Here is a 21,545-nt window from a genome sequence, read left to right as displayed (position 1 = left end):
AAAAATGTATTAGTAAACACTACTGTTTAAAAGTTTGGGATTGGTAAGATTTCGTTAATGTTTTTTTAAAGAAGCCCCTTATGCTTAGGCTGCATTTATTTGATCCCAAAATACAGTAAAGCAGTAATATTGTGAAATATTACATTTTATAATAACTAATTTCTATTTTAATATTTTTAAGATATATTTTATTGTGATGGCCAAGCTGAATTTTCAGCAGCCATTATTCCAGTCTTTAGTGTCACATGATTCTTCAGAAATCAACCTGTTATGTAGTTTAATATTTTTGTGGAAAACATGATGCATTTTTTCAGGATTCTTTGGTAAATAGAAATTTACAAGTAACAGCATTTATTTAAAATAGAAATATTTTGTAAAATTATAAATGTCTTTGTCACTTTTTGATTAATTTAATGCATGAATAAATGTATTCATCTCTTATGCATAGGCGTCGATTTCGGGGGGGACGGGGGGGACGCATACCCACCAGATTTCGTCATGAGTCATTTTGTACCCACCACTTTTAACTTCCGTCCATATTAATTTGACTTTTGGTTCGATTTTTTTTTTGACCGTTTTCAGTGGTTGTGAGGAGCAATATGAGAGAGAAATTTGGTAATCATTGTCTGACCCAACAAAAAAACATTATAATATTCATTTTATTTTATTTTCCGTGTTCGCATTTATGAGGGAAAAAACAACGTGTCAGTTCTCGGTTACGGACGTGAGCGCTCTGAAAGCGGCACTAAAAGACTGCTTTAAAACTTTCACAGAGACCTCAAACAGAACAGCTGCCTTCTTTAAAGTGAATTTCGTTTTGTATTAATTATATCTTAATTTTAATCAATGTTTCATGAACCAATGGATTTAATAAATAAGAAGTAAATAGGCCTATAGCAGATAATCACGACATTGGAGGCGCCGGCGAGTGAACTGGAGTTCGTCTCATAAATGAACCGAAACTCAGCGTATAATGCACATTCACATTCATAGCGTATTTAGACACATTTAGACGCAGTCATAATCATTACTTTTATCGGTTCTTTGTGGCAAGCTTTATGCGTGCGGTCGTGCGCTTGAGTGCGGCTATATTACGTAAACGCTCATTATCCTGTAGGCTATATAAGTAATTAAATTAATATAAAGGGGCGATTTGTCCACGAATGACTTAAATGAACAACTAGCCTACTAGTCGACTAGGAAAAAAATTTTAGTCGGAAGCAGCCCATATTCCACATATTTTCGAACCAGGCAACAGTGTTGAGCGAGCAACCCTGCGGAATGAACGAGCGGAGCGGAATATTCAGAAATGCGCTCTCCACTCACGAGCTCTGATCGGAACAAACCCGAACCTCACTGTCTGCTGAACTTGCGCAGAAATATCAAAATATAACCAGCTTTTTAAAATTGTTTTTTAAAACTAAACACTATTTTAGCACAAATTATGAGCTTATTGGCGTTTTGTTTTTTTATAATTATTGACAAAATTAGAATATAGTAAAAGTTTTTTTTGTTTTTTTTTGGGTGGGCCTGTTGAAAAGTGGGGCCGTGCCTGAGCTACAGGACATCGTCTTTCACAACATAACCTGCGCGAAAGAGAGAAAAAAAATGAATGCGTCATTGTACCCAGCACTTCTGAAAATGCACTTCCGAATGCGTCTCTGTCCCCAGCACATTTCAAACCAAACTGACGCCCATGCTCTTATGGTTGTGTATTTAAAAATAAACATTAACCAAGATTAATAAATGCTGTTAATAAAGAGTTGTTCATTGTAGCTATTAGGTTAAATAATGTTAACAAAGTGAATTTTATTGTAAAGTGTTAGCCTAAAATATGTCTTGGTCCAATGGTATGACTTGCTGTTGATGCAAGTGGTCAGTGGTTCAAAACCCACTGTCTGTACTAAATCATGAGAGAGCTGTTCTTATAAGCTGATCTGTATAATCGTCTTATGAGCGTGAGGCTAATTCAGCATTACACAGCCAGCAAAGTTGAGAAGTAGAGAAGGAGCCAAAGATTTTCAGTCCAAGTTGCACTTTTTCTCAGTTTCTCATGTTCTATCTTTGATTCCCATATTCTTTGTTTTTCTGGGCTCTGTGATTTTAGGTGAGCGTGAGTCACTCACAGTCTTTATGCGGGTCTATATATAGAGGCCCAGGCACAGCTAAGCGGGCCGCACGCAACATTGCCAGAGGCCCACTGTAGCCCAGCTCCACACACTTGGAGCAAGTAACCAGTGGGCTCAAAGTCTGCTAAACCTCACTGTGGCTGACGTATCAGACTCCAGATTTGGCTGGCGAACCAGTATCAGTCTTGATTCAGTTAAATTATGTCTCCGACTATGACAAATCATGAATAATACATTTAAGTACCATAAGATGAATGACAAAGATGAATGATTCATGTGTGTATGTACGTTGCACCTGTATAAAGAAAGACACTGCAACTGCTGGATCTAAACCACAACTAATTGCTGTGAAAGAGTGATTCCCAAGCAGGGGTGCGTGCACCCCAGGGGAAACCTAAGCGGGTTACTGTAAGATTTAGTTTCTTATACCTATAGGAGAGAATTTAAAACCTAAAATATTAGAGCTGTAACAAAATTGGTTAAAAACAAAACAATATGTGTGGTTTGACTTTTTGATTTGAATACTCAAAGTAAAATATAAACTATCGTTTGAATTTTTTTTTTTTTTTTTAAGAAATTAATACAAAGATGCATTAAAATGATCAAAAGCGACAGTAAAGACATTTACATTGTTAAAAAAAAGACAGTGTAAAATAAAATACTGTTCCTATCAAAATGCTTTCTATTTATCAGAAACCTTGGGGGGGGGGGGAATTCATTAGCACATTTATAATAATAAATTTGAGCACCTATTCAGCATATTAGAATGATTTCTGACTGGAGTAATGGAAGCTGAAAAATTTACATTTTAACATAAATTAAAATAGAAAACTATTATTTTAAATTGTAATGATATTTCACAGTATTACTGTTTTTAATATATTTTGACTTGGTGAGCATAAGAAACTTCTTTCCAAAAGATAAAAAAAATACTGAACGTACTGTTTGTGCGTATGTGTACACTATATTCCCAAATATGCTTCAAACACACATAAAATGCAAACGATGAAAATCTGCAATATTTAAATAATATAACAATCATTGTTTCAATTTAAGAATTTAATCTCATCATGTATTTCTCAATATGTTGAGAAATTCATCAGATGTTTTTGCTGCTGGTGCCCTTCTCATTCACATTTGTACAAATGATGTATTTTGTTCATGGGTGATATTTCATACTGGTTGATAGTAATTAAAATAAAGATAATAATTAAAATATATGTCTTGAATTTAGTTAACGCCTCGTGGATTTTGTTTATAAATAAATTAGCTGTTAGGTCTTTTCTCAGTCGATTCTTCTCAGAATTGTCAAAACTTGTGGATGACCTCATTATAATAGTGATAGATTTTGTAGTATTAATTTGATGTAATGTGAATATAAAATGAATTAAGAGCAACACATTTCTAGTTTGATGTTGTTTAAAGCATATTTTAGCCTTTCTAATGAGGCTGTGGAGACACAAAACGTTGGGAAGCAGAGTAAAGGACTTGAGATATCACCACCATGGACAGTCAAACTGGTTAAATCTGTGAGACTATGTTGTGATATTGCCATCTGTACTTCCATCTGTCTTGTTATACAGGTCCCATGGCTGGATAGTTGGCAATGTAACTGCTCATTTTATTTTTGCTTTTTTCGATATGGCTGCTCCTTATTTCTAAATGTACAAATCCATACAGGTATCCATGAGAATATCCATCTCTCTGCTTAGATGTTAAAGGAGTCATATGATGCGATTTCTTGTTTTCCTTTTTCTTTAGTGCGTTATGGAGCTGTTTGTGCTTGTATAAGAGCTGCAGAGTTCCAAAATCTCAAACACAAAGAAATATTCTTTGTAAAACATTCTTTTGTTCTTTCTAAAACTTCGTTCAAACACGACCCCACGAATATGCATCAGTGTGTGGGGTCAGAGTTACACACCGCCCATGTATACGCAAAGAAAGAAGGCGTAACTTTTATTCTCGCTGCATTATTGTTGCCGCCATGTCGTGGAGATGCTGTGTTTTTCGTTGAGAAAGCCAAACTACTTTGTTTGGCCTTCCAAAAGAGGGCACAAAACAGTGGTAAAGCTTTATTTACAACATTGTTCCAGAACAGTACAACCGAAATATTCGACTGTGTGCTGCGCATTTTTCGGAGGACTGTTTCCAGAACCTGGGAAAGTACAAGGCCGGCTGTGCACAGAGGCTGATTCTAAAAAGTGGGGCAATTGCATCTTTGCAAGTACAGTCTGGTGCTTCTGACTCAGACACAGCCTGTTGGTATGTTTTCATATTTTAATAATTTGCTACTGACTATTCAAACGCAAGTTTTGAGCAGTATAGAGCACGCTTGTTTGTCGTTTCTACGATCACAAAATGCAGACATGGTTTTATGTTTACATAGTGTTCTCACCCCCGTAGCGCGCGGCGCGACGCCTAAGAAGACAGTAGGCTATAAGTCTTTTATAATCAGTAATTATGTCCCCAATGAAATAAAACCTTACCAATCTGATATGTTCTGGTCTAGTCGCACTGGCAAAGTTGATCGATCAGCTTGGTCATCTGCATTTTCAGGATCAGATTCGGGCTCGAATTAATAAGGTAGTATCAGGGTAGTACCGATATTATCACCTGTTATTATTGCTTGCTTTTTTTTTTAACCTAAAACCACGTAAATACATTGCATTAAACCAAATACACAAAATAATGTTATTTTTAGAACCGTCATATGACCCCTTTAAAATTCCAATGTTTTCTCTCTCCCACTTCCCTAACTTCATCCAGCCATTGTGGAGAGTTTGTGGGCATTGAATTGTTTCGGGCAATAGCCAGTGGTTTACCACTAAATGGCACTGTCCAATCAAAGCTGTGAAAAGTTGTTTCCTTCACCAGCAAAGGAAAGCTCTTCATTATTGTGGATTTATGTGCATGCGTGTACATGTTCTTCAGCATCCTATGGTTATTTTTATTGAACATGTGGACAGGATGTGGTTGTTGAATCATGTTATTGAAAGTCCCTTGTTGGCCCTGCTTTCCAAAAACCATTAACCCTCTATAACACTGGGTAAAATAAATACTTTCTTAAATTTTCTTTCCTCAAGGCAACATAAAATAAAATTGTAAAATTGCCATAAAATTAAAAAGTGAATCCATATCATGCAAAAAAGCAAAAAAATAAATGTAGACGTTAAATTGCATAGCCAACAATGGAAACAAACACACTGATAATTTTTTTACGCATTATAAACTTGTTGCCTTCAGGAAACATTGTACAATTGCACATCCTTCTTGGAAATACGAATATAGTTATCTACATAATGGGGAGTATTATAATAGCGTGCCGCACGAGTGCTATTTTTAGACCGCAAGGCCGCGTGACGTCAGCAACGTAAACCGGAAGGGGGTCAACATAGAAGCGCGCTCGCTTATGATTCATGCTAGTACTGCTTGTTTTCTGCCGGTTATCCCTCAAATAAGAACATGCCGAGTAAACACTGCTGCTATGGAACTTGCCGAAACGACTCCAGACACTATGACCGTCCACATATGAAGGATGTATTCTTTATTCGTTTCCCGAAGCCAAAAACCCAGAGGGATAAATGTGAACTACTTTTTCTGTAGTAAGGAAACAGCCTTAGGGGGGAGGGTAAAATAATTGAGAGAATTTAGATTTGATATTAATTAAAAATTAAGTGTTGTTGGTTGTGACCAAGTAGCATTAGCGATCGCTAAACAAAAAATAAATACATTAATAATAATAATAATATAAATTACCCCCAACAACTATCAGACGTAAGACAACCAGAGGACATAGTATATATGACAGACATAGGGTTGCCAACTGTCCCAAATTAGGCGGGACGTCCCGTATTTTGGACTTAATTTATTTGTCCCGTGCGTGACCTCCCGTGTCCCGACACTTGAGAATGATCACCGACACCTGTCATCATCCAATCACAGCTTTTTTTAATCACTGTTTTGAGACAAATCATTGTTTGATTTGCGAACATAATCCTCTGCCGTCTGGTTGCTTCCTCTTCAAGCCGGACTCGTCTCGCGCTAACTGTCCACGTTTTGATTTCGGCAAAACAATTTTGGCGAATGCAAACAACGTGATTATTGTTCATGAGTCGAACATCCAGCCACGCAAGAAAAAATGTAATCTACCTGAAGGAATAATATGCTCAAAAAACATTTCTGATTATTATTAATGTTAAAAAAAGCCTTAGAAAGTAAATAGAAAGCTTTTGTAACATTATAAATGTCTTTACTGTCACTTTTGATTAATGTAATGCATCCTTGCTGAATAAAAGTAGGCAATTACTTTCTTTAATTTTCTTCCCAAAAGAATAATCTCCCAAACTTTTGAACTGTAAGCCTATATAATGTTAAAAAGCTTTCTATTTTAGATAAATGCTGCTATTTTGAATGATGGTTTGTTTGTAATGTGACATTTTTTTATGTATGACATTAAAATTATTTTTATAATTAAATACATAAATAGGTAAAGCAATACTAATGTGTTTATGTCTGATAACCTTTTAAACACATATTTAACTGCAGACACTGAAATGACGTACAGTTTTGAGTGTCCCTCATTTTCCTATAAATAACCACGATTGTCCCGTATTTTCCTTTTCTGAAGTTGGCAACCCTAGACAGACAGGACATAGGGTGGTAAAAGATAGCTTGTTGAAACTGCAAAATGTCACTGTCAGTGGCGTAAGGCGATGTTTTTTGGGGGAGAAATTCTGTCGATAACAATCTACCTCTGGATCAGGTCGGCTCTTTTTCCCGTCTTTTTCAGCCCTCTACACTCAAGCCATCTCTTCAATTGAATATTTGTATGTTCTTCTACTTCTATACCAGTGAATTTGGCACCGGGGACATCATTCTCGGACAGAGTTAGCAGGTTTAGCTCAGTATACATCTCGTCCGTAAACTGTTTACATGCGTCTAGCATGAGTGACACGCGCGAGTTTGACCCCCCTAGCAACCGTCGCTAGCTTAATGAATATTAATGAGAAAAGGTGACGTATATCGTGCGGTACGCTATTGAGCTTAATTCATGGGTATAATGCAGTAACATTAAGATTGTTCTCACCAAATTAGCTTCATGTTGAAAGTGAAAATAAAATTAACATGAAGGCCAAGTATGGTAACCCATACATGGAATTCGTCCTTTTCATTTAACCCATCCAAATTAGTGCACACACATTAGGAGTAGTGAGCAGTGAACACACACACACTGCAAACCTTGGACACACACACCTGGAGCAGTGGGCAGCCATTTTGCTGTGGCACCCGGGGAGATTTGGGGGTTAGATGCCTTGCTCAGTAGTTTCCTGCTGGTTTTGAGAATTGAATCCGCAACCGTCGGGTTACCAGTCTGACTCTCTAATCATTAGGCCACGACACGTAACATGTTGATGTTATGGCCAATTTTTCCATTTCTATTCATGGAAACGATTAATGATTTAGTGGTTGTCTCTTGGTGCAGCGAGTCAAATTTGTTTGTTGCCTGGAGGCAACTCAGTACCATAGAGGGTTAAACTTGCTGCCTGTTAGCTACAGTGGTCAAAATGATTTTTCACTACAGATGTGTGCATCTTATTGTATGAGTAAAGTCTGTAGCTTCGTGCATTTTGTCTTACAGCTATACATTTACTGAGCACAACATTAAGGAGTTCTTATTCTCCTCCATCATTTCTGCATGCCCGTGTGAATTCTGTATGTGAGGCATACAGTAAATGCTCTTCGTTAAAAGTCTTGAAACTAAAGTTAAAGTAATAGTTCACCCAAAAATTTAAGTTCTGTCATTTACTATTTACATGTTGTTCCAAACTTTTTTCTATTTTATTTATTTTTTTGGAGAAATGTCTTCATACAATTTCCATACAAAGAAAGGTTACCAACATTCTTGAAAATATATGTTGTTTTTCACTGAAGAAAGAAAGTCATGCAGGTTTAGAACGACATAAGGGTGAATTAAATGATGACAAAATGTTCCTTTTTAGGTCAACTGTCCCTTTACATTAACTTGATGCTGAAATGATTTTTCCCATCAAAATGTAAATTGTACCAATGGATACATTTTTGTCATACCAGAACAGGGGTTCTCAACTCTAGCCCGCGAGGGCCACTGTCCTCCAACCCTAATCAAACACACCTGAACAAGCTAATCAAGGTCTTCAGGATTACTAGAAAGCTACAGGCAGTTGAGTTTGATCCAACGCATTCTCATCCTAGGGCGTCATATACTGACACTTTTGACATTTCGTCTACATCCAACGCACATGTCACCCTTTAGCGTCAATATGACACGCACAGAGCTTTGTTCGGTTATGGGTAGGTTTAGGTCTGGGTTAGGGTTAGACCGCTAGGAGGCGCCTTCTGGCCCATATCTATCTGCGTCTCATATTGACGCTAAAGGGTGCCATGTGCGTTGGATGTAGACGAAATGTCAAAAGCGTCAGTATATGACGCCTTGGGATGAGATCGGGCTGGTTTGATCAGGGTTGGAGCTAACTCTGCAGGACAGTTATCTCAAGGGCCAGAGTTGAGAAGCCCCGGTCCAGAATATATGGGAACCCTTTCAATAGAGTTTAGAAGTTCAGCATGCACCTCTTGAAGTTGGTTGAGAGAATAACAGAGCTGCAAATCTAGAAAGGGTGGCATCTCAAATATACATATTTGATTTTTAGCAAATTTTTGTTTTCTGCATAATTCCCATACTTTCGTTTTCATTTCATAGTTTTGATGACGTCACTAGTATTATAAAATGTTGAAAATCTAAGTAATACAGAACGAGTAGATGTCAAATTTCTGGTAGTATCCACATTATTTTTCAACACAGAGCCAAGCTATATCCTGTGAAAGACTTGCGATTCATTAGCTCTGTAACTAAAGAATAAAGTGCATTATACAGTAAAACTATTTGCACAACAATCCAGTGTTTATGATTCTATAATAAATTAAAATAATTTGATAACAAAACTAAAAATAAGGTGAATATAATGTGCTGTGGAATGTGTATGGTTTTTTTTTTTTTTCTTGAGGAATAATGTAAAAGTTTGGAATGAGCAGGAATTTGGAATGCTATTCTCCTGCAGTCAGAAGAATCTGGGTCAGAGTGCTGGCGGATTAGAACTGACTCTTTCCAACTCTCAATTCTTGGGAGAAGATTTGGACTCAGTCTCTCTTTTGTTTTGTTTTGTTTTTTGTCTTCCTCATCCTCGATATTTTCTTCCTTTTTTCTCTTAAGGTATCTGCTAAACCCTTCTGTAGGGAAACAATGTGTGATGTGTATGTATATAGGTGTCAGGGGTGCAAAAGCCAAGCAGCAAAACTATAGAGCTTCAATTAACACTTTGCTGATTCTGTTAGTCTCACATCTGCTCCCTTTCCAGCTCGCTATCTCTCCAATCATTTTCCATTTTCAGACTCTTTCTTCCATGTCTATCTGAACCTTTATTATTTCCCCTCCTCCTGCTGCCATCAGAGTCCAGTATCGACAGTCTGGATAATTGGGTTCTGGAAATTTCTTCATGTTCAGCCGTTTTAGCTCAGAGCGCTGCAGGAACACATGTAGCAGACTATATAGAGAATACAGGACTTCAGATGGATTGCTTTTCAACCAATGATATGGAGTTGTGTCTTTGTGCTGTTACAGTGAGCACAGCTTACTCAGTGACCCAAGCCTAATTTGCACACACTCAAAGGCAGGCTTGATAGTGATGGAAGGGAGTATTGAGTGTTTAGATAATGGTATTGATTTTAGAACTGCCTACCGAATAGCCCATCTGCCCTGTGTAGAACCATTAGCACCTAAGCTCAGAGTGTGTGTGAACACAGTCTTGGATCGGTCTTCATCTCTCAAGAGCTTCCCACTCTAGGCTCTCTGCAGCTCTCAGCTCATCAGTTCCTCAAAACTAGTTAAAAATGTATTTGTCTGCTCTCTTTTCTCTCCCCAGACAAACATCCCATTCCTCCAGAACGTGCTGAGCAATAATCAGTTCCTGAATGGTACGGTAGATACTCAGTTCATCGATGAGAATCCAGAGCTCTTCAACCTCAAACCGGTGCAAAACCGAGCACAGAAACTGCTTCATTATCTAGGTAACCTTAATTTGAACAGGATGATTCAATGAACAGAATAATTCACAAATGTGTTTGACTGAATTTAAATATGCACTTTTGTTTTGTGACATTTCATATTTTATATTTATTGATTGATTTCATGAGTGGTATTGTTATTTTTTTTTTTTTTTTTTTTTAGTGTCAGAAATTAACTTTTTTTTCCGCCAAGAGGCATTTCCTCCCCTAGAATTGATTTTCAGGGTATTTTTTTCTAGCCATAAAACACATAGCATGCTGTCGTTTTATGTCAAATACCCCAATTTAATTAGTTAATTGCATTCTCAAGATATGTTAAATATAAAATCAGATCAAGTAGCTGTAAATAATGCATAAGATGTCATCACACAATAAACAACCCTGCAAGAGCATTTATTGCACTAATTTTAACTAAACACATTGATTAATAGGCCTACAATAGAATAGAATATATAAATATATTAAACAAAATCAATATAATGCACAAGGATAATTTTTTTGACCACACACATCTATAACATCTAGGCCTTTTTTCACTTTTTGCCTCGATCCCTAGTTATTTTCAGATTTTAATTTCTTTGTGTAAAATTATAAACATTATAAAATTATAAACATTACAAAACTGCTCAGTTTTTCTATTATGAATGCTTAATATCAATACAACTAATACAAAGAGAATTGTGCAGATTTATATACTGCTATTCAGTAGTTTGGCATCAGTAATTTATTTATTTATTTATTTATTTTTGAAAGAAATTAATACTTTTATTTGGCAAGGATGCAATAGATTGAATACATTGACTTGTCTGCAAAAGCATTTAATGTTACAAAAGTAAATATAATAAGAAATGAGCAGCAAATCAGCATATTAGAATGATTTCTGAAGGATCATGTGACAGAAGACTGGAGTAATGATGCTGAAAATTCAGTACATTTTAAAGTACATTTTAAAATTACTGCTGTTAATCGATTAAAAAAATTAACTAGATTAATCACACATTTTTCTCAGATTAATCGCGATTAAAAACACTTTTTCATATACGTTTTTATACGTTTAAATATTTTATGTAATAATTTTACAGTTAATCTCCAAATTAATGTAAAAACAAAGTAAAAACAAAAGACAGTATATTTTAAATACTTGTTTAATGGCATCTTTTTAAGTCTTATGTCTTTTTATGCCAGTATCACTGATACTAATTCAGCTACTGATGTTTCAATGAAAAAAAAAAAAAGTTAATTATAGCCATTCAACGATACAGTGTCATTGAAAGCTTTTTTTTTTACATTTATTAGGCATCAAAAAATATAACAACTTTTATTTTAAGAATGCTCTAATCAGGATACTCGACAAAACAGGCATGATTGTGTTATTGTTTGTTCAAGCGCGAAAGAGAACTCGAGTCTGTGCGCTCGTCTTTCTGTGCGTCGTGTGTGTGTGTCACATATGGACAGGACATTCACTGACAGCATGTTCTATTTTGTCTTTTCGCGCTTTAATGGTTTGAAAGCATTTGCATGAATAAGAGCGTGATCATATAATGTAACGCTAGCCAAAGGATGACGGAACAAAACAGATGCTGCGTTAATTGAGTTAAATATATTTAATGCGTTAAACTGAATTTTCTTTTATCGTATGCGTTAACGTTGTCAGCACTAGTTAAAATATATGAAAAAAGAAAGTGGTTATTTTAAATTGTACCAATATTCCAGTTTTTACTGTATTTTTGATCAAATAAATGCAGCCTTGGTGAGCATCAACTTTGGAATGGTAGTGTACATTTGAACAAAAAAATGTACTTTACACCATCCCTGCTCTCAGCAGCCCTTTACAAAGTTTCGAGTCAAGTCAAGAGCCAAAACCTTTAAAGTAATGTGGGCTGCGCAGTTTCCATTCCACTTGACCCATCCACTCCAGTGTATTATACCACTGAGTGGATGGTACACTTGTGGTGCCATCTCAAAGAGGCACAAAATCGCTTTCTCTGACCTTTACCATGTTTCTTTACCACTGTTCCCTGCTGGTGGAATTATCCATTTATAAAAAAAACAAAAAAACCTTTACAAACTGGGAAGGGTCATAGCACTTGCATATTGTTGTCCTATTGTTAGTTTAACTGCTTCTGTTGTTCTCGTTTGTAAGTCGCTTTGGATAAAAGCGTCTGCCAAATGAATAAATGTAAATACCAGCAGAGGTGGATTTGAAGCAGTTTGTACTTTTTGTGTGTGATTGCTTTTGCTCGTCATTCAGGGCATGTTATGGTGAACGGCCCAACTACTCCAATACCTGTCAAGGCTAAGCCTTCCCCCATCGATCCGGTCATCCCACCAGTACCCCTCGGTAAGAAACGCTCGCACTTACCTTATCTCACATTCACACACTGTCAGTTTCTCACACTACAAACTCAGTATAAGCTGCCTTTGCACTTAGTTGCCGTGATATTTCATTGATGCACTGCAGAAGCCGTGTTTTAGAGTATATTTACGTCTTACAGAAGGTGGTCATAATTCATCCTTCCCCCACAGTCTCTCATGAAGTTACACATGACTATATTATGAATCTACAGCGGGAGGAACATAAAATTAAGGCATTTGTTTACAAAAGAGCCCCTCCACCATGTTTTCATTCACTTTTCACTTCCATCTTGTGCGGATTTGTTTGGACATGTGCCGAGAGCGAAAATCAGTTGTTTTGCTCTGGGAAAACTACTTCATTCTTTCAGGGTAACATGTCTATTAAGATGCATGTTGTTGTTCGTTTGTGTCTGTATGTGAATAATAGCACTGATACATTTTTTCATTTTTCTTTGTAGTCCTACGCAGTGTGGTGTTTGTGATAATGTCTGTATTATTAATTGGCCGTGTGTTTGTGTACACACTCTGCAGGTGAGCCACCAGTGGGTTTCAGGGATGTGTTGCTGAGAGAGGGTCCAGATGGTTTTGCGAAGGCGGTGCGTGCCCACCAGGGTCTGCTGCTTATGGACACTACGTTCAGAGACGCCCACCAGTCCCTCCTGGCCACTCGCGTACGCACTCACGACCTTAAACGGATCGCGCCTTTTGTGGCTCACAACTTCAGCAACCTCTTCAGCGTGGAAAACTGGGGAGGTGTGGTACTAGTTTGACTCTATTGTTTTCTTTCCTTCCTCATGCTTTCTCTCTGTCTCTCCCCTCCCTCCCTCCCTCCCTCCCTGTTTTTTGCCTTACTGCTGGATCCTTTACCGAAGTCTTGCAGTACTTATAAGGAATACATGTTTGTTAAAAATAAGAACAATTCCGTTGTCAAATGGTTAGATGATTTCGATAATAAATACGTTTCAAACCATTTTTTTTTTTTTTTTTTACTAAAGATGTGTTTTTGAATAGAGCATTTAATGACTTTAAATGTCTTTTCACAGGTGGAATAAATGCAAAATTTGGCATTTACTATATAAAAAAAAAAACTACAACTAGCAAACCGTAATGTATTTTTTGACGTTGTCATATGAACAACCAGTCAGCAGTGTTATTAAAACTATAAAAAAAATTGGTAATTGAAATTAAGCTGAAATGAAATAAAATAAAAGTAAATGCATTTATCTCAAATAAGTTTGTTGAAGTTCTAAAATGACTAAAACTGGAATAAAAATAAATTAAAGATAAATAGAATCTAATAAAAATGACAAAGCATGTAACAAAATTACAAAAAAATTCAACATCAATTAAAATGAAAAATAAAAATATAAAAATACAAGTAATTCAAAATGTTAATAAATAGTATAATAATATATCATTTAATAAAAAAAAAAAAAACACTACCAGTCATAATTTAGCCTTTATAAATGCCGAATGACGCTGTTGCATTTGACTTACAGTAAGGGTCACACAGGATGTGTGTAAGTTACGTTCGTTTCTGGAATGAAAATGTGGAAGTATGATTCCAACGGGAAAGTGCTTTACATGCTTCAATTAAAATCTGCTCCACTAATGCTGGATATTCTGATTCTCTTATTTATTTATTTTTCTTTTCCTTTTATTTATGTCTCTTTCTTTTTCAACAGGTGCTACATTTGATGTGGCAATGCGTTTCCTGTGTGAGTGTCCCTGGAAAAGGCTGCAGGAGTTGAGGGCTCTGATGCCAAATGTGCCTTTTCAGATGCTTCTGAGAGGTGCCAACGCTGTTGGATACACCAACTACCCTGACAATGCCGTCTTCAAGTCAGTCATGTGCTATCTTACACCACAACCTGCGTACAGTCTGAATGAACTTCTCAAATGCTAATCTTTTTACAGACGGGAATCCCAAGGAATTGAATGTTCTGGTTCAGATTACACTTACAGTAATGATTCTTTTTGTGCTTTTGAGGAAGCACTTGAGGAAACAAGTGGGGAATTCTTCCACATCTGCGGAAGAATGCAGACGTTAACAAACGAACGGAAAAATCATTGGGTTCTGACTCTGGCCCTAAGCACCATTCAGATGGCTTTTAATTCGTATTAGAATGTGGAGCTGGGGAGCATTACTGCTCATTTAATGGCTTTGTTTCAGACCTTCCATAAAATGGCTGCTACCAATTTTTATTCAGCATTTCCAGTGCCAAAATACACAAATGTAAATCTTACAGATAAAAAAATCTTGCATAAACCTTTTGCAAAATAAGCAAATGACATTTTACTGAGTCCTAATACTTGCTTAAGATAGAAGAGCAAAGCTAACAGAAATGTGACCATGTGTATTTCTTTTAAAATGTATTAATATTTTGAATTAGCTTTTTTTTTTGTATATAATATCAGTTTTTATTTTTATTTTACTTTCAGCAATTAAAGGATTAGTTCACTTTAAAATGAAAATTAGCCCATGATTTACTCACCCTCAAGCCATCCTAGGTGTATATGACTTTCTTCTTTCAGGCGAATACAATCGGAGTTATATTAAAAAATATTTCATAATGGCAGTGGATTTCAACCAACAAATTGAAGCTCAAAAACGTGCATCCATCCATCATAAACAAACTCCAAACGGCTCCTGTGGGTTGATAAAGGCCTTCTGAAGCAAAACGATGAGTTTGTGTAAGAAAAATATTCATATTTAACACGTTACAAAGTAAAATTCCAGCTAACGGCCATACGCAGTCTACTTGCCCCTAATGCGCAACTTACGAAATGTATGACTTCAGAAGTAGCGTAGTGCGTCACGGCGTAGCGTAAATAGCGTCAGCTGTACTGTATGTCGCATTACTTGCATAAGTTGCGCTTTAAACTTAAGTGGAATCCGTATGTTCGTTTGGCCGGAAGCTAGTTATTTTACTTTATAAAGTTTTAAATATTAATATTTTTCTTACACAAACTCATCGTTTTGCTTCAGAAAACCTTTATTAACCCACAGGTGCCGTTTGGAGTTCGTTTACAATGGATGGATGCACGTTTTTGAGCTTCAATCTGTTGGTTGCAATCCACTGCCATTATAAGACTTGGAAGAGCCAGGATATTTTTTAATATATCTCCGATTGTATTCGTCTGAAAGAAGCAAGTCATATACACATTAAGATGGCTTGAGGGTGAGTAAATCATGGGCTAATTTTAAACTACTCCTTGAAGTGCTTTTGTCATTTTTATTAGTTTTTATAAATATTTCTGTTTAGCTTTTGAGGTTTTAAATATATTTTACGTTTAAGCTTTTACATCAAATATATATTTTATTTATTGTATTTGATTTGATTTCACCAAGAATGATATCGGTGACTCATTACCATATAATTTCCTCTGTTTTTGTTAGGTTCTGTGAGGTGGCCAAAGAAAATGGTATGGACATCTTTCGTGTGTTTGACTCGTTGAACTATCTTCCCAACATGCTCTTGGGGATGGAGGCAGCAGGTGCAGCAGGAGGTGTGGTGGAGGCGGCCATCTCGTACACGGGCGACGTTTCTGACCCCGCGAGGATGAAATATTCTTTAGACTATTATCTCAAACTAGCAGATGAGCTGGTCAAGGCTGGAACGCACATCCTTTGCATTAAGGTAGTCGTTTGTTTATTTTTATGTGAGGTTTTTTATCCATTTGTCTGTTTTGTTAACCTCAACTCTTGCTCACTCTTTCATCTCGACTGCTGCTCCCACTCTGCCTCCACCCACACATAAAATACCACTGCATCACTGTCTCTGTTTGTTTATAGTGCACTTCTCTTACTTTACTTTCTCCTTCTGTCTCTCCGCTCTGCAGGACATGGCGGGTCTTCTGAAGCCGGACTCTGGCCGTTTGCTGGTCGCCGCGCTAAGGGACCGGTTCCCAGACGTGCCGATCCATGTGCACACTCACGACACCGCAGGGGCTGGAGTGGCTGCCATGCTGGCATGTGCAGAGGCCGGAGCAGACATTGTGGACGTGGCAGTTGACTCCATGGCAGGAATGACGTCCCAGCCCAGCATGGGTGCCATAGTGGCATGTGCCAAAGGCACCAAACTCAATACTGGTGAGGACTGTCAATCAAACTGTGTCTTGTTAGAGCTGATATACAATATATTATATTATTGACAGATGGATGGATGGATGGATGGATGGGTGGGTGGGTAGATGGGTAGAGATGGATGGATGGATGGACCGAGCGAGAGAGATAATAGAACCGCTGGGTATCCCCAATGTGTCACCTCATTGGTCCAAAATCTCCACAAAACTGCACACTAAATTAAACATCAAATATGATCATATTGACTTTGATTGTTGTGTGACTCAGTTTTGCATTCAGTGAGGAAAAAAAGTTTGTTGCTGGCAACTTTGTCTCATCCTGGTTAGGACATGGTTTTATAGTGATAAATTGGTTATTTTGTTTTCTGTGCATAAAAAAACACTTCCTCATTTATTTTAGTTTGCCTGGTTTCCCATGATACAGCCCATCACTCGTTTTCCAGGTCACGTGTTAAAGGGAACATGATGTTAACATTCTTCTTCATCATAAAAGCTATTATCATGTCTTTATGCATGAGAAAAATTACTCCTCACCCTTCGTACCACAACGCAAAATGCTCTTCATGGTTTTTAATATTCAACACACCTGTTTTACCCTTTTTTTTCTTTTTAAAACTGCTTTGCCTCATTTCATGCAAATGCTCCCACACTTTCATTCTCTTAATATTTCTTTTCCCTCCTTCATAATCCAGTTGTGAATGAGGTCATGGGAAGTCAGCTGAAAAAGGAAGAAAAGCAAACAGAGCAGAGCAGTAGTGGTAATGAAAGTAAGGAAAAAATTATAACACGCCATGGCCAGTCAGCTACGGAAGGAGTAGAAGAAAAAGAAAAATGATGTTGGGGTGAATGAAAAGAGTAGAGAGAGAAGGGTCAGAGCGGACAGACATCATTTGGATGTTGGTGGCTGACCCATTGACCTTTCCTTAATTGTGACATTACTGTGGCTGCTGGTGCTTAACCTTCACTGATGAGTCTCATGCCCCGTTGGGCCTTCTCGCCGTAGGGTGTGTGTGTGTGTTTGTGGCCAGAGACTGTGGAGTGTGGTCACTCTGTGGTGGACCATCTGTCCAACCACGGGTCACTGCCTCACCTGCCGCTGTAGTGACCAGTGGCATAAAAATCTACCTTATTAAGGCTGATTCAGGTTGCAAATGTGAACAATTTCTGTCATCCTAAAGTTGGCTGTTGACTGTATAATTAACTTCTAACATGCAAGCGTGCTGTTATAGTGAATATCAGCATGGCTGTGATTCTGTTGTTGAAACTGATTCCATACAACTAGGGATAAATTGATTTTAATATTCTGGTCAATACTGATGAGCTGATAATTATTTTAATGTTTTGACCAGTATTAAAATTCAATACTATTTAATATCATTTTAAATGATACAAGTGAATTTAGGCATCACAGCATTGTAATGTACAGTTTTTGTAATGGTTAAATTGCTCTTGGCCTCGCGTCTCCTTTTATGTTACGAACCCCTGTTGTAAGATGCTCGCTGAGAAAGGGGTCAGCAACATAAAAGGAGACGCGAGGCCAAGAGCAATTTAACCATTTAGTATAAGACTAATAAATGATTGCACAAACTCACATCTCTCATTCATCACTCTCCACATGTAACAATAACACTTAAACTATACCAAAATCAAAATATACTTAACAGACACTGACAGATAGATCAAACCAAAAGAACATCAAATAGAACACAGCTTGTCTTCAACGGCTGGCTGGGCATCATGACGCGCACGGGATTCACCGCTGCGTGTCTCATTCTGTTTCACACTTCTCTTATATACTCTAGCAGGAGCCATTAGAGCAACGGGACACAGGTGTGCAGGGGCGGAGCCTAACACTCAGAAGAGAAAAGACTAATCAGATCACAAACAAATACACTCAAAATACAAATACAACACTCATAAGGCTTAGGCCGTAACAGAAAAGATTATACTTTCCTTTTGAGATTTACTGAAGATTGCATTTAACAGTGTTATTCAGTTATTAGTGTTTGTAAAAATCTAAATTGAGTGAGTGTTAGAAGATGGTAAAGGTAATGTAAATATAAAAATATGGTAAATGAACAATTGAATATTCAATATTGATCAATACTGATAAATTAAATTCTCTAATACCTTCTGATAGCTGATATGTTTCTGATATATTTTATATCGGCACTCTTGGAATTAGTGGTTGCCCAATGTATAAACAATAAGTGTCTGAACTTTTAATTTGACAGTGCAAATGGTCATGAGCTTGAGTTAAACTGTTAAACAGAGATAGTAAATAGTAAATTAAAAAGTATTACAGTGGTTGCCTCTATTATTATTAATAGAATAGCATATAACAATTTCTTCTATACTATCGGCATTCAGTAAATATGCATTTTTACTGTATTATTTAAATAAGTCTTTACTATATCTAATAAACAGTTCATTGCAGTATAGGTTATTTACTATATTTATATATATAGGTTGTATTTCAACCATTGGCAAACTTTCTTTCTAATGTTGCTCAGCCAATCAAGCTCAGCCTTTTATTCACATATAAACATTGATCAGCAAACATAAACAGAAGCTCAACCCGAACCTGCTTGACGCACAAGAACCTCATTGGTTCTTGCTGAAGCTCAAATGTGCTGCGTAACGCACAAGAATGAACCTCATTGGTTCTTGCGGAAGCTCAAACGTGCTGCGTAACACACAAGAATGAACCTCATTGGTTCTTGCGGAACCTAAAACGTGCTGCGTAACAAGAATGAACCTCATTCGTTCTTGCTGAAGCTCAAACGTGCTGCGTAACACACAAGAATGAACCTCATTTGTTCTTGCTGCTTAATTTATAATATATCATTTATATGCTGCGTCGTTGTCCACGTTGACGTCCAATTACACATGCCGAGGGAGCATGTGAAACCCGAGGGAGGGGTTCTAGCAGACCAATCACAGCGCTTGTGGTCCGCATAGAATTAACGAGTTGTTCAATTTTTAAGTTGTTACATGTTACATTGGTTCTTGTAGAAGCTCAAACTTGCTTCGTAAAACGAGAATAAACCTCAATGGTTCTCGCACATCAAGCGAACAGGCTTGAGCTTCTGTTCACCACAACTGATGTGCGAGTTGATGAATGTTTATATGTGAATAAAGGCCCAAATTAAATCTGTTAATCATAGAAAGCGATCGTGTCTCTTCAGAAAATTTTGGACTACATCGCTCAATTCATATGGATTAGTATTACGATCGCTTTATGAACTATTTGAAGCGTCAAAGTTTCAGTTGCGTAGACTGTCTCCCATAATTTATTAGCACTTGCTAATTAAGCTATCAAAAAACACATTAATTAAGCACAAAGACGTATGCTGTGGCGCTCACATACCAGAAATCCCTGAATGCTGTTTCTATGAAAGTCCATGCTTTATGTATAGATATACAAGCCCCCCTTCTGGAGCTCCACATCCCGTGGGCGTGTGACTTTGGCAGTATGAGACGCATCAGAGCGGTCACATGATGAGGAGGTGTTCACACTTTTGTTGATTCAGTTTTATTCCCTTAAGATTCAGCCGTACCCCCTCATTCTCAGTACTTCACGTTTCTTTGGTTTTCACTCCAGGAGGTTTTTTCCTAGGTAATTGAATTGTTTGCAGGTTGTCAGGATTCCTGTGGCAATGTTATTGTAGTCTCTGTCTCTCCACACACAGTTTTGTTGCCATATGCAACATCCAGTATTAATCACCTGTTTTCAGCTTTTTAAAACAAGCTGCTGTATGTGTTGATGTGAAAAGGAAGAGACAGCGCTGACACATGCTCGATTCTTATTACACTAGAGTACACAAGGCATTGATATTCCTCAAACATGCCATTTGTTCTCTCCTAGTGAACCTCCGCCTGAACCTTTCAACATAGACGAAAAATGAAATCTACGATTAAAATATGTAAATCTCCCCTTGACATACATTGATAGAATGTTCACCAATTAAAATGTGATAATTGTATTTGCAGAGTGAATTCTGATCAGCTACAACCCATTGTGTTTATAATTGTGAAAATTTAAAAAGCTAAAAAACTTTTTTTGGAAGCGGATGATACCAGAAGCCTCACACTTTCAGGTTACAAATGACCTTCACCTCAGAGCCCACTCACGTTCAAATGTCACATTATATGTTGATTCTAATGCACAGCTGACAAAAAAAAAGATTTAGTTTGTTGTTGACTAAATAACATCTTTTAGTTAACTATATGTCTATCCATCCACCGGCTATCTATCTATCTAGATATCAGATAGATATCTATCTATCTATCTATCTATCTATCCATCTATCTAATATTTCTAATCCATCTATCCACCTATCTATCTGTCTGTCTGTCATATCTATCCATCTTCTGTTCTGCCTATTCATCCTTCCACCATCCATTCACCATCCATCCATCCATCAACCCATCCATACATACATCTTATATTTCTAATCCATCCATCCATCCTTCCTCCATCCATTCACCATCCATCCATTAACCCATCCATCCATCCATCCAATATTTCTAATCTATCCATCCTTCCTTCATCCATCCACCATCCATTGACCATCCATCCATCTGTCTGTCATATCGGTCCATCTTCTGTTCTGCCTATTCATCCAATCAGTCCATCAATCCATAATTTATTGAATTTTTAAAACATTGACAGGTAATTGCCAGGACACCTAAAAATATACTTTTCGGTCTGTTGTGTTTCCCATTTTACAGGGGAAATAAATCCCTATTTTACAAACATTTCCACAGTAAAGGATGCAAATTCAGAATTGAATTGAAAAAAGGAGAAAATAAAGGTTTAAAGTTCCCCTGCGAAAACATGCCAAGTTGTCAGTGAGGATTTGTTGTGTGAAACGA

The 21,545-nt window shown here is 37.1% G+C and overlaps 1 protein-coding gene across 1 annotated transcript in view; it reads left to right on the top strand.

Annotated features, from left to right (window-relative positions):
- The window catches only part of pcxa (pyruvate carboxylase a), a 128,179-nt gene that overhangs the window by 96,930 nt on the left and 9,704 nt on the right, over positions 1–21,545 (top strand). The window contains exons 11-16 of the mRNA XM_084387119.1: positions 10,085–10,229; positions 12,478–12,567; positions 13,113–13,334; positions 14,267–14,423; positions 15,982–16,222; positions 16,425–16,674. Of these exons, the coding sequence (XP_084243245.1) occupies positions 10,085–10,229; positions 12,478–12,567; positions 13,113–13,334; positions 14,267–14,423; positions 15,982–16,222; positions 16,425–16,674 (1,105 nt within the window). The remainder of the gene's footprint in view (positions 1–10,084; positions 10,230–12,477; positions 12,568–13,112; positions 13,335–14,266; positions 14,424–15,981; positions 16,223–16,424; positions 16,675–21,545) is intronic.

The sequence above is a fragment of the Rutilus rutilus genome (assembly GCF_951802725.1).
Source record: "Rutilus rutilus genome assembly, chromosome: 18".
Classification (NCBI taxonomy): Eukaryota; Metazoa; Chordata; class Actinopteri; order Cypriniformes; family Leuciscidae; genus Rutilus; species Rutilus rutilus.
Note: the sequence above shows the minus strand (reverse complement) of the source record. Positions and strands in the feature narration are given on the sequence as shown.